At 52.5% G+C, this 12690-nt stretch overlaps 1 protein-coding gene across 2 annotated transcripts in view; it reads right to left on the reverse strand.

Moving 5' to 3' along the window:
- Window positions 1-12690, reverse strand: part of CAPN5 (calpain 5) — a 92288-nt gene that overhangs the window by 62959 nt on the left and 16639 nt on the right. For both annotated transcript variants that reach the window (XM_019530450.1, XM_019530451.1), the window contains exon 2: window positions 644-820. In XM_019530450.1, the coding sequence (XP_019385995.1) occupies window positions 644-805 (162 nt within the window). In that variant the 5' untranslated portion in view covers window positions 806-820. The remainder of the gene's footprint in view (window positions 1-643; window positions 821-12690) is intronic.

Below are 12690 nucleotides of genomic sequence, written 5' to 3' on the forward strand. Positions count from 1 at the left end.
ACTCCCCATATGCTGCATTACAAAAAAGGGATACAGGAGTGCAAAAGAGCAGGAGCCCCTTGCCCATAGCCCCCAGGGACTGACACCCCCACACTGCAGCCACCATGCCTGCTGATGCAAGCAGCCCTCCATAAGCCCTCCCCACCACCCTGGCAAATGCCAGGTAGAGGTTCCCCACCCAAGCTCAAGTCTCCATGAGGAGTGTGAGGTGGGTCCCTGAAGCTACAGCTCAGCTTCCCATTCACTTGGGCAGCTCTGGCAGCTCTCAATCCATCTCGCCACCCCTCTCTCAAGGCCCTGAATGTGGAGCGTGACCTGGGTCCTGGTCGCACTGTGGCAGCAGTATGTCCTGCTCCATCGACTCCAAACCCTGGTGAGTCTGCAAAAATGAGGTCCCCCCAGGATCACCCGAGTGACTGCTTGTTAGCAGACCGGAGAGAGCAGTCTTGAGAACATCTGTTGGGGGCAAGAGTGACCTGTTGGCATATTACGTGCACATGCATGGGAGTGGGTGGGCCAGGAGCACTGCTGAGAAACATGCCACCTGATCCACTTGTCCCCCTCTGCACATGCCAACACTCAGAAAATGGGAAGGACGACCGCTACAGCACAGCCCCGAGCCCCAACCTAAAGCCCCGCTTACGTTCGGGCGCTTCCACTGGATACCCTGGATGCGAGACTTGTAGAAGAGGGAGTCCTCGGTGGCTGGGAAGAGCGGGTCCTCAAAGAGCTGCTTCCGCCGCTGGCAGCTCTTCTTCAGGGACGAGTACCGCTGATTCTCGTACGCCTTCACTGAGGAGAACATCCTTCACCACCAGCCCTGGGGGACAAAAGCAACATGGATGGGTTGGCTTCTGGGCAGAGGCAACAGCAGACCAGGCTCCTCCTTTCTACTGAGAAGATGTAGGAACAAATGCATCTTAAAATGAAGGGAGAGAGATCATCTTACTACGCCAAAGCCTGCCTCACTAAACCCCAGGGCAAAAGGGTCCCATTAATGTCATGCCCTGCCCTGAGGGATCAGATACCACAGTGATGGCCACAGGATAAGAAGCGGAGTCACACCTGCAGCCTCCCCTGCACTAGTGAAACACAAGCCTAGTGGAAGGTCCCCATGAAAGGACGGGGTGTGCAAGCAGCTTTGCCAGGGTTTGGACCCATGGAGAAGTCACCCTGAGACCATGCACGACCCAACTCCCATCTATGCTTCAGTGGAACGAAAACAGACATCCTTTCCTCCCTCCCATGCCCCGACATAGCTCCCTGGGCTCATGCACCAGGCTCCAGCTCTGCTTGACACCCACCCCCACTGCCCTGTCCTGCAGGTCGCACACTCTGGTCTTCCAGATGGGCTGGTGTGCAGCGCAGCCCCACCGTTTTCAAAGGCACAGGCTCCCACTGCCTTGTGTCCTCCTAAACTATGATTAAATCAGGCCCCACGCAGCCACCTCCATGCTCCTCCTGACTGCAGGAACATAAGAAGTGTCCCTTACTGGACCCAAGAAGACGGACGTGGCCCCAGAGGACAGCAATGCAGAACAGACACATGTAAAGACCTTAGCTCATGGGCTCCAACAACCGCGGTCCTCTCTGCCCCAAATTAGATCCAAGCACATGCAGCAAAGATGTAGGGCTTTAACAGAGAGTTTACTGGATGCCCCAGCTTGGTTGATTTTTAATTAAAAAGGCCTCCTGGCACAGACCCTTATGTTTCTAGATTAATTACAGTCTTGCAGCAAGCAGCTGAATTCCTGGCCACGGAGGAGACGAGGAAACTATGTCCTACACGCACCCAAGAGAAACAGCACCTGAACGTGTTGCCTCTGGTTGTCCCTCAGCCCGGCGGCTCCAGGGCATTGATACCAACTCCTTTGATCAGGAGTCTAGGGTCTCACATCCACCTCTGCCCTCTTCGCTGTCACCTGTGGGGTGGCAGTCACCTTCCTTAGGACCCTCTGCATCACTCTGGGGACAGAGGGAAATGCACGGGGGTCCTGATGGCGAGCAGTGAATGAGCTACTCTGGTGAAAGATCTGGGGAGCCACTGACCGATGGATACGCTGCATAAGAGACAAGTGATTTCTATGAAACTGGGAAGACATCTCTGGCTGTGGCGAGGATACAGTCAAGACATTGCGTGTGGAAATCCAGGTACAAATCCAGGGGCTCCTCGTTGCTACACTTACTCACTGCTAAGTTTTCCGAGCTAGCAGAGGTGCGCTGACTTGTGCCAAGATCACGGTTCCCTACTGCGGCATCGACATTGCTAAAGCTGTGCTGTAACACATATGACAGCACACTTGTAAGGAGTCTAACTGAGAATTACATCCTCGCTATAAAGTCAGCCCCTGGGGCTATTTGCAAATGCTATAGTAGGACTGCCCTGTCAAATGCTATCAGGTGGCTGACAGCATTTGATAGGACAGAACTACTACTTTTGTAATCCTAAAATGTCATACGAAAGTAGCAGTCGCAGTACTGTCCTGGCAAAGGCTGTCAGGCTGTTGTGCATTTCTGCTCCCATCTTACCCCAAGGATGCAATGAGACTTGCCTAATCCTTGTTACACGATTGATCGATTGATTAAACGCCCATTGCCCGTTTATTAATCCTTTGTTAAATGTTACCGTGAAAGCGAGGCCCGTTTTTCTCTTTTACTGGAAGCGTTTCAGGACCTCAGCAGAGCTGTGCAGATTTCCATTAGCATCGTAGCTAAATGGATTTCTGTTCTCTTGGCAAGGAGCACAGCTCTGAACGTAGAAAAGCTCTCGCTCCAAAGGCCTGCAGGATCGCAAATGTCATGTTTATATTTTAAAAAGGTTCCCGGGATGCTCTGGGGAACTGCAGGCCAGTAAGCCTGATCTCTGCACCTGGCAACTTGGATGAATAGATAATTGCATAACAGAATAATAAAACACCTGGAAGACTGTGATATAAAGTCGAACCCTCCGCAGTTTCTGCAATGGGGAAAAAAAACTGTATCTCGTTAGAGTGCTTTGAATGTGCCAAGAAAGCCAGCAGATAAAGAAATATCAGGTGACGTCATCCAAAACTTCCAAAAGACCTGAGAAGAGATCCAGCGGGAGACGCAGCTACGCCGGGGTGGGCAAAGTCTGGCCCATGGGCCGGCAGTGGACTTCAATTAGAGCTATGATCTGCAGCCCGCATGCTCCGGGCAGGGGCGTGCAGGCGGCAGATCACACCTCTGCCCCGGATTGGCACCAGGCTGTCACCGCTACAAGGAGCCGGGGCAGAGCCGTGATCCGGTGCCTGTGCACCTCTGCCTGGAGCGTGTAGGCTGCAGATCGCAGCTCTGCCCTGGCCCCATCGCAAGATCCCAGCAGCTCCAGAGCAGCCCCCTGCTCTGCCCTGCCAGTGCTGCTGGGGCCAGTCTCCATGGCAACCCCAACCTTGTACAGGTGCAGCTGGGGTCTCCATGGAGACCGGCCCTAGCCACCAGGGCAGGGGCAGCTGGGATATGGAGTCCGGCCACCATTTTGCCCACCCCTGAGCTAAACCAATGAAGTTGTCAGGGGGCAAGAGCCGGCATCGCCATCGGTCAGAAACTGGAGAGGGAGAAAGCAAAAAGGAGGATCAAACGGCCAGATTTCATCACGAAGGTTGAAATCAGTGGCCTCAAGGATCTGCACGTACCAGGGCTCAGACTAAGTCCCATTAGCTATCTCAAGTGAAGCAATGAAAAAGCAAAATTTGCATATGAAACAATAGGACTTCGGTAAGTCTGGCCTATTTGTTGTGCCATGACGGCGGGCTGAAACCCCCCAGGACCAGCCACCGAGGGTACAGGCCACTAGGAGCACAGCAACTCATTTCCTGGCGTGAGCGATGACAAAACGGGAAAGGGAAGGAGGGGGAAAGTCACAGCAGGTAACAGCCGAGGCGCTCGGAGGACCCCGAGCACAGAGCTCTCGCCAACTTAGGTTAGTCAAGGTCAGAGGAGATGATAAGATGTGTCAGAGACCGAACGCAGCAAAGTGAAAGGGCAAGACGATGGCCAACGACGTTTAATGATAACAAATGCCGAGCGGAGGGAAATGTTTCACCAGCTGCTACAAAAGCAGGAGGAAGTGGTCTGTCATGCAATGCTTACTGCACCCAAAACCACACACATGCACACACACACTCAAAAGGGGGCTGGTTAGTTATACGGACGCCAAGACTATCCAGAGCGATCCCAATTAAATGATAACAAACTTGTTTGAAGGATCCAAGACATCCTGTTTCAGGGTTCGAGCCACTCAGTTAGGCTATAAACAGACATTGCACTTGAGGTGGTTTTGCTTGATCTCAATCAAAACCTGGGACAAAAAGAGGAGAGGAGCCTACCTTTTCAAAGGAACGAAGTTCTGTATCCCAGGATCCTACAGGGGTACAAACCCATTATCCCTCTTGAGGGACATATTTGGTAGCCATGCTGGTTTGAGACAAAAAGAAATGCCAAAATCTAGATCTCTTGGTTCAGAGATGATACCTTTTACTAGACCAACTAAGAAACTGGGTTTTTTGCTCACTACCTGCTTCCTGCAACAGAGACAGGGGTAACTCTTTCCAACCACTGCCACATTGGCAGCAGCTTTTGGCTGATCTGCCAAAAGCTCCCGCCAATTTGGAGCGGCTATAAAAGGGTGAACACTTGCCTCCACCCCAGGTGTATGCTGGCCTGGAGAGAAGCAGCAGCCATGCTAGCACAGCGGCTCCTGAGCTGGTGAAGAAAAATCAGCTCCCTGGCTTAAGACACACACCTCAGTTTTCAAGGGCTGATTTTTGGGGAAAGAGTACATGTGGTTGGTTGGTAAATACAGTATTTCCTGCTCCCAGGCTGTTCTGCTTTCAGTACAGACAGCCCCAGAGCCAGACCAGCCCCCTGACCTGCAGGAAGGGAGCGTCTCATTTAAAGACTACAGGCACTCAACAGCAGCCCCCAGGAAAAGCACAGCTCGGTCTGTGGCCGTATCACGCGCGGCACCGTGGGGAACTCTGTCCAGTGACTCAGACGGCACCAGGAAGCTCGGACCTGGCCCACGCAGCAGCCCCGTGCGTTTTGGGTTCAACGGTCCCAAGCACGGGTGCCACGGGGAGCTGGGTTGCGAGCGCTGCCCTTCCGCTTGCTCTGGGGCTTTCGAGAGTCACAGCACCTGTCTGTGGCTCAGTGGCCCCGTGGGGCTACACAGCCCATACCGACCACCCCAGAGCACTGCAAGGATGCAGCCACGAGCACTGCTCAGGAGCCTCAGGTGAAAGGTGTCCCACTGAGCTGGCTTGCGTTTGCATCCGCAGCTCTCTGCTGGAGGGGCAGGAATTCAGAGCCGTATCTGGTTCCCAGTAAAACGAATTATTCATTTGCTCTCGGCCTCGAGGGGAGGTGGGCTGGGGTGATAGTACTATGCAAGCCCCAGGCAAGACCACGAATTTCTTGTAGGCACTGTTTAGCCCTGATCACGCTCTGCTCTTGGGTCTGCATCATTGCACACTTGAGCACACGCAAAGGGAGGGGTTGGGGAGGATATTCGGAGAGAACAGTGAGAAAGAGCGAGGCCGGTTATTTGACCCCAGCACTTTCCTGCCCAGAGCTGGGGAGCTGGACTTGAGGATCTCACGAGCCCTGAACTTCTGTGCATCTGTGATTCGATCTGTAAAGAGGAAATCCTGCGCAGGGAGCGTCACATGGCAGTCCTATGAGCACAGCTCTTCACTGGTCCCCGACTACGGGGCGCTGCGCTGCTTGCAGTAGCTGTTCGACTCTCAGAGCAGAAGAAAAATATCCTATCCCCGTTGGTAGGGCACAGGAAACCCTAAGAAGGCAGAGACGATACAGCAACGACCAGGTGCTCTTCCAGAGCTGTACTCCACTAGTGTCTAACAGTCCCAGTTATAAGCAGGAGTAGTGCTAGGTGCTGTATCAATGGTCCTGTCCTTCTTTGTAGGCATCACAGCTTTGCACAGAGGTTGGAGACCAAGGTCATTAAGCCTGGACCTGGTTGTGGGGACCTCGGGCCTAACACGTGACACAGCAGAGGAGAAAGTAGAGATTTTTTGCTTGCAAATATAATAAGTGGGCAGTAGGGAGCTGAGCACAAATGGGGAGTTGAACAAGAGGATGGGCAAGGTGTGGCTAAGGGCTAGTGGGGGGCCTGGAAAGCACAGACAAGGAGCTAGCTGGACTGGGTAGGTAAGGGAGCCAGCTTAGGGATGCGGGCAGAGGTGAAAACGCCCAAGCAATGGTGTAGGAGACCCTTCTTTGCTTCTGCGTAGGTACGCTCGAGGCAGTGCTGCATCAGCCAAGCCCAGCCGCAGTACCGAGACAGGCGATGATGACTGCTTGGATGAGAGCCACAGCGGTGCGGAGAGGAAAAGGCATCTCTTAGAGACGTCGCACAGAAAACCCCAGCAAGATTTAGGCCCAGCTAGGACGTGGGAGCTGGGGCCTTTCTGGAAAAAAAAAAAAGACGTACTCTAGCGTGGCCAGAAGTTATGGGCTCCAGGCAGGGTAACATTTTATGGCCAACGTCCGTCAGAGCAGAGGACCGCAACGTTCAGACGCCGTGGACAAGAAATCAGCTCTGCCTCTTGGCCAAGACGCTGTGGAGGGAGCAGAAAGCTCTGGGCTGCGCTTGCGAGTGCAAAGGAAAGGCAGAGCTTTGCAAGAGAGGACTCCAGCAGGCCTCTTCTGCATGGCTACGCCCTGGGCCGCCTCGTCGTTTTTTCTCTTTGTGCACAAGGCTGACGAGCTCAAGTTCAGAAACCTTCAGGATTATCAGAAACAGGCACAGCCAGGGCCAAACGGACACAACACGAGACAGGGAAGAAAACAGCCAAGGCCCAAGATCCCGGCAGGGACTGGCTACACGTGCTCTGGGCACGGGAGCAAAGGGCACAGAGAGCCCGACTCAGAGCTGGGGCACTGGAAGGGTTAAATGGCAAGCTAATGGCCAGGCTAATGATCAGAGGTGTTTCTGTAGGCTGCTCAGAGGCTACCCCACTGCCCGCGCAGAAATATTACAGCTCCAGCTCTCCTACGGCAGAGCGCCCGGCTCTGGCATGGCGTAAGCGTGATCTGGCATCACGATACACGGTGCCAGCGGGCACCGCTCCTCACCCGTGCCAGCGAGCAGAGCTGTCGGGGGCACTGCGCTGCTTGCAGTAGCTGTTCGACTCTCAGAGCAGAAGGAAAATTTCCTATCCCCGTTGGTGTCTGTGAAAACTTGCTGCGGAGCAGCTTTCTCTAGCCCGTGGTCCGCGGTCTCCCAGTACAAGCCGGGTGATTCCACCGAACAAACGAGACTCAGCAACGCCGGGAAAACGCTGCGCACAGACAGCCCTGCTTTGTGTCCCTCTCCCCGCCTGTTTGCTTGCGCCTTCACGGGGTTGCAAACCGTGAGTCACCAGTTTCACTCGGGGTTTTACTTTACAAGGGCTCGGGCGTTGCCAGGTCCAGGGCGCAGTAAAACAAACTGCTTTGCCCTGGTTTTAAACCAGGATATGGGAACTACAGATCCCCGAAACCAGGGTGTCCCTTGAACTCACCTGCCGCGCCCTTGACAGCCAAAGGCCAGGCCTGGTGACTCTTAGCCAACCCAGCCAAGTGACAAGCAGGTCCAAATCCCATTGCAATCAACAGGTGTTCAGAGCATCCCTCAGACCTTAATCCTACTTGAATCATACCCGAGCAGCAGGGTCTGGCCCTTCGTGATGGGGTGGAAAGGACGTAATGCACAGGACAGAGTAAAAGAGCAATCAAGAAGTTAGCGAATGGCAGACTAGCCACATCTGCCATGTCCATGCCACGTGGACAGTAGGGGGGAAGATACTCTTGAATGCTCTTGAATGCAGCCCAAGCAAAAGCTTATGGAGGGCAACTCAAAGCATCCTGTTAAACCCAACATCCTGAAGACCCCAGGCTGCAGTCTGGAGACCCTGCCCTAGTCCCAGTGGGAAGACAGAAGAGCAGCCACACAGCAGTTCCTGTGCTTGCTAAAGGGCCTGGCAAGGATGCTGCAAACACGCATGGTGCAAAATACCATCCTCCCCATGCCAGCAGCAGGACAGAGCCCCTCGGGACACAGCTTGCAAGGCGGTGCTGCGGCTGGACAGCCCACGGGCTCAGAGGCCAAGACATCAGCAAACTACATGATAGTCCATATCTCGGCCAAACGCCAAGCGGGGCGGATAAAAATCAATTTTATATTTTTTTAAAATAAAAAAAAAAATCTGTGTTTTTTTCATTTAAATCAGATTTTTTGATTTAATCACATTTTTTAATTTCTTTGTTAAGATGCTTTTTTAAAACAAAAACAAACAAAAACCTATATACAGTTTTAATTTAAGATCTGTTAAAGCTCAAAGATATCACCATGGAATGGGGATTATAACTTCTAATGACATACTATTCGAGACAATATATTCATGTAACCTTTTTCAGAAAAGTTTTATGAATAGATCACAGCAGGCCCTGGACTACATCGGGGCCCACTCTCTTGGGGGTCCCAGAGGCTGCTCTATAGATTTGTAAAGACTAAAGAAAACCGATCTACCCAGCGGGACTCAGGGCTCAGTCTAGATGATCCCATTAAGCATCTCTGTGATGCTGAGCTTCAGTCTCAACCCGTGGATGTGTGTCTCCAGAGACAACATCCTTGTTACAACAGTATATGGGGATGAGAGATAACAGAGCTGATCACCTGCCGCCAACCCTCTTATCTCTCTCCAAGTCTGCATATGCAGTCAAGCCCTTACCTCTCCATAAAAGTGCAAAATTTCAAGTTAAATGAATAGAGGACGTCAAACAACAAGAATGAAGAAAACAGTGATTAAATGAAGGCTTTTTAATTTGCACCGTAGGAGACCTAGGTGCTGGTCCCAGCTCCGACACTGACCCACTCTGTGACCTTGAACAAGTCACTTTGCCTCTGCTTCAACTTCTCTCCCCTGTGAAATGTGGATAAACATTACTGCCCATTTATATAATGGATCCCGACATCCTCTGCAAAACACCTCGGGCTCTGGGGAATGAGAAGCACAGCCTAATGACAAATGATGATTACCAGTCTAATTAACGACAAAATAACCTATGCAGTGTCCCGAGAACATTAAGTGACAATCCATCACGGGCGTTATTCCACTTAACGTGCTCCCTTGTGGTTTATACTCAAGTAACTCAGCAGTCACCCAGCAGCGACTCTAGCACGCAGAGTGGGTTTCACAGCATCTGATCTCCATGAAAAATCTTCACGCACAGTGGAAATAAGAGGTCACGTTTCCCAATCGGGACCCGTTCGAGTGCTTGATCGGCGACGCTGTGTCATCAAGTGGCTCTTGGACGCGTGTCGTTAGTCCATGATGGATGGACTCCACTACCACTCAGGAAGATCCTCCTTGAGCACAGCGAGAAAGGCTTGCTGTTTGGAAGCAGCGAGATGGAGAAACATCAAGGTCTAGCCCAACCCTTTGGCTCAAAGCAGGATCAGCCCTGTCTAAACAAGTGTCTAATCTGCTGTTAAAAACTAACAAGGATGGACACTCCACAACCTGCCCCGCTAATCCACCCTGGTGCCTGAACCACCCTCAAAGCAAGGAAGTTCCCAGCAATCAATCTAAGGGCTGTTACTACTAGGATTTTTTTTGCCAGATCCCTCCCAGGTGTGACACGGCAACTCGTTCAAGGTGGTATGAAGTGAACTTTAATAGTTACCCCTAGGCTTTATTACAAGTTCCCTCCCCATAATACGACCTGGCAAGTGATTTCTTCAGATATTACAGTGCTGACTTTCGGGGATCCCAGCCTCGGGTCCTCCACCCGGCGTGTGAGATCTTAGTTTCTGGCTCCCCGCTGTTCGAGCAGGGACCCAGCAGCTGCGTCTGTCCTCCCATGGTCACAGCATACTAACACACACGTTCCTTTGTTTCTCCATTACTTTTTTAACTTTTTCATCCCAAATGGTCCAGTCCCCTGGCTCTGTGTCAACCCTGGCACTGTACCGGGCATGTTCCTTAGAGGGAAACTGGTGTGCCTTGCTCACCTAGTGCCCAATGACAGCAATCACATCTCCCAGTGCCACAACATGCTCTGTTCAATCTTGTTGCTTAGTTCAAAAAGCCTTAGCATAACTCAGTTTGCCCTCTACGGGACTCCTTGTTGTAATTTAAGGCCATTAGATGTAGCTTAGAGCTCAGTCCTGCCATCACAGTGGGGTCCAGAGGACCTCGCCATTCTTGCTACACAACATGGGCTCAGGACGCACCTGATATGAGAACCGCATCATGTCATGCGCTGTACAGACACGCAGAAAGAGCCCGGCTCCAAGAATTTACCATCTAGGTAGATCACCAATGATGGTGAATGGAGACATCTCGGCACTGCCCATTCGGCAAAGGCCTCACTCAATGAGGCAAGAACTGATCCCAGAGCCACGGGCACTAAGTTTAGGTAAGCACACCGCCTGTCTTTTTTCGTTCCAAACCCACGCACAGTATCCCCGTCATGAAGGGGAACTGAGGCACTGAGATGAGTCACAAGGTCACAAAGCAAGCACACATCACAGATAGCTCAAGTGCCACCCACTGCCCTAACCGGCCTTCAGCTCTTAAGCCTGTCTTTGTATCAGCTTGGATCAATGTTCCCAGTAGAAAGACCTTTGATCTTAGGCACCAGGGTTAAATCCCAGGGAAACCCTGCAAAAGTCATCGATTCTTGCCTCTGCATCCAGGACCATTGCCATTTGAAAATAACCACAGCTTTGAAGGCCTTGCATACAGTACCGTAGCAAGTGGGATGACTGCCCCAGGTGCCAAAGCGAAGAGTTGCCAACAGGCACTGCCCAGCCAGGGTGGGGTGCGGGACAGAGCCGCAAGTGGCTCGTTGTGGGGGAAGAGGGCAGCTCCCGCCACTGCATGCACTTCCTAGCAAACATGGGGGGGCGTGTGCCCCCTGGATCTGCGTGCAGGGTGAGGGCAGGCTGCCGCTGCGGACTTTGCCCTGCATGCCAAACTTCCTTGCCACATTACTGCTTGCATCTGAGAGCTGTCCTTGGCAGAAACCAAGAAGTGCCTCCTTCCTTGCATTGAAAAATAAAGAATCACTGCTCCGGGACTGAGATTTGCTGTTGGACGCAGACGCCAAGGCAGTGGGAAGAGACTAGGACATTGTGCCAACGGTAGACATGTTTGCTGCATTGTTTGTGGGTGGTTTGGAAAACACATGTCTGGCAAGGGCTCGGTTTTCCAAGAGAACTGTGCTCATTCCCTGGTGCCCAGATCTCAGCCCACAGTAAAGTTCCCATCAAGACATGGGACGTTTTCCAACCAGTCCTGCTCCCCTTCATGGTGCAGACGTCCCCAGCCCTGGTGCTGCACAGTGTATTACCCTAGAGGTGGGCGGTGAATTGTAGCACAGGCCTCCGAGCACCAAAACCTCCCAACTTCCAAGCCTGACTTTGGCACATAGCAACTTTAGCACACTTTGGTAATGCAGAGCACCTCTCAAGCATGACCGTGCAGCCTTACAGCACCACCATCATGCCCATTTTACAGAGGGAAATGCTGAGCCTCAGGGCGAAGTTCTGCATTGTATTTAGTACATACTAAGGGCACTTTAAACATGAACATCCGCACATTAAAAGCTTGTTAACTTGCGTTAAGTGCCTGTTAGGCAACTCAAAATTGTGCCATTTCAGGCGAGGGTTAACTTTGGGCTGTGCAACTTAGCTTGTATTACGGTAACTTCAGTCTGCTCCACGGAGATAAAACAAGCAATTTGCAGTCCCCCAGCATCCCAGAATGCATCGCTTCCAGCCCCCCAGCCAACCTCCCAAGCAAAAATAGAGCCCAGGTCTCCTGGCTTATACTTACACCCCTTCTCGCCAGTCCTCTAGTAGCAAGTCAGAGCTGTGCAGGTAAGAAACATATTAATCCTTAATGCGAGAATGCGCACAGCTTTCATGCAGCTTAACATGCCACAGATTTAGTCTGGGCTAAGCATAACGTGCAACTTCGCTCTGAGAGAGAAACAGAAAGAGAAACAGGGCAAGTTGCTTAAGATCCCACAGCAGGCAGGAAAACGAGAAGTCAAGGCCCCAACGCCCAGCCCCGGGGCTGCGCCAGATGAGTCCGTTGCAAACCTGTCCCCCGTCGGTCTCACTTCCTGCGATCACGGCCACTGCTCTGGCTCCTAACGCCGCAGAGGTGTGCTTTCAGTCGATCCCTGTTTCCACTGGAAATCTTAGAAATATCACCACTGTGTGCGACCACATTTCTGCTGGGCTTCATTCAGTAGGGCCGGTGTGGTTGTAGACCAGGAGTGTTCAACCTGCAGCACTGCTGGCCAGATCCAGCCTGGTGCACCGTGTTATCCTGCCTGCCAGGCTCCTCACGGGTCTGGAAACTGGCAGTAGGGGAGCAGTGGCATTGCCTCCCTGCTGCCAAATTTCTGGATCCATGAGAGCTCTGGCCCCTGTGCACTGGATCTGGCACCCAATCTCAGTGAGCAGGGCCAGGCAGGGGCAGCACCAGGCTGCTGTAGAGGCTGGCAGGAGGTGGCATCAGGCGTCCGAAACCGAATCCCAACATGCAGGGGATCAGAAGGCATGGTGCCAGGCCTCGAGGGCCCAATCCTGGCATGCAGGGGGGAGGAGGGCATGGTGCCAGGCCTCGAGGGCCCAATCCTGGCATGCAGGGG

Source organism: Crocodylus porosus, unplaced genomic scaffold, assembly GCF_001723895.1.
Source record: "Crocodylus porosus isolate Cpor-Errol unplaced genomic scaffold, CroPor_comp1, whole genome shotgun sequence".
In the NCBI taxonomy this organism is placed as follows: domain Eukaryota; kingdom Metazoa; phylum Chordata; order Crocodylia; family Crocodylidae; genus Crocodylus; species Crocodylus porosus.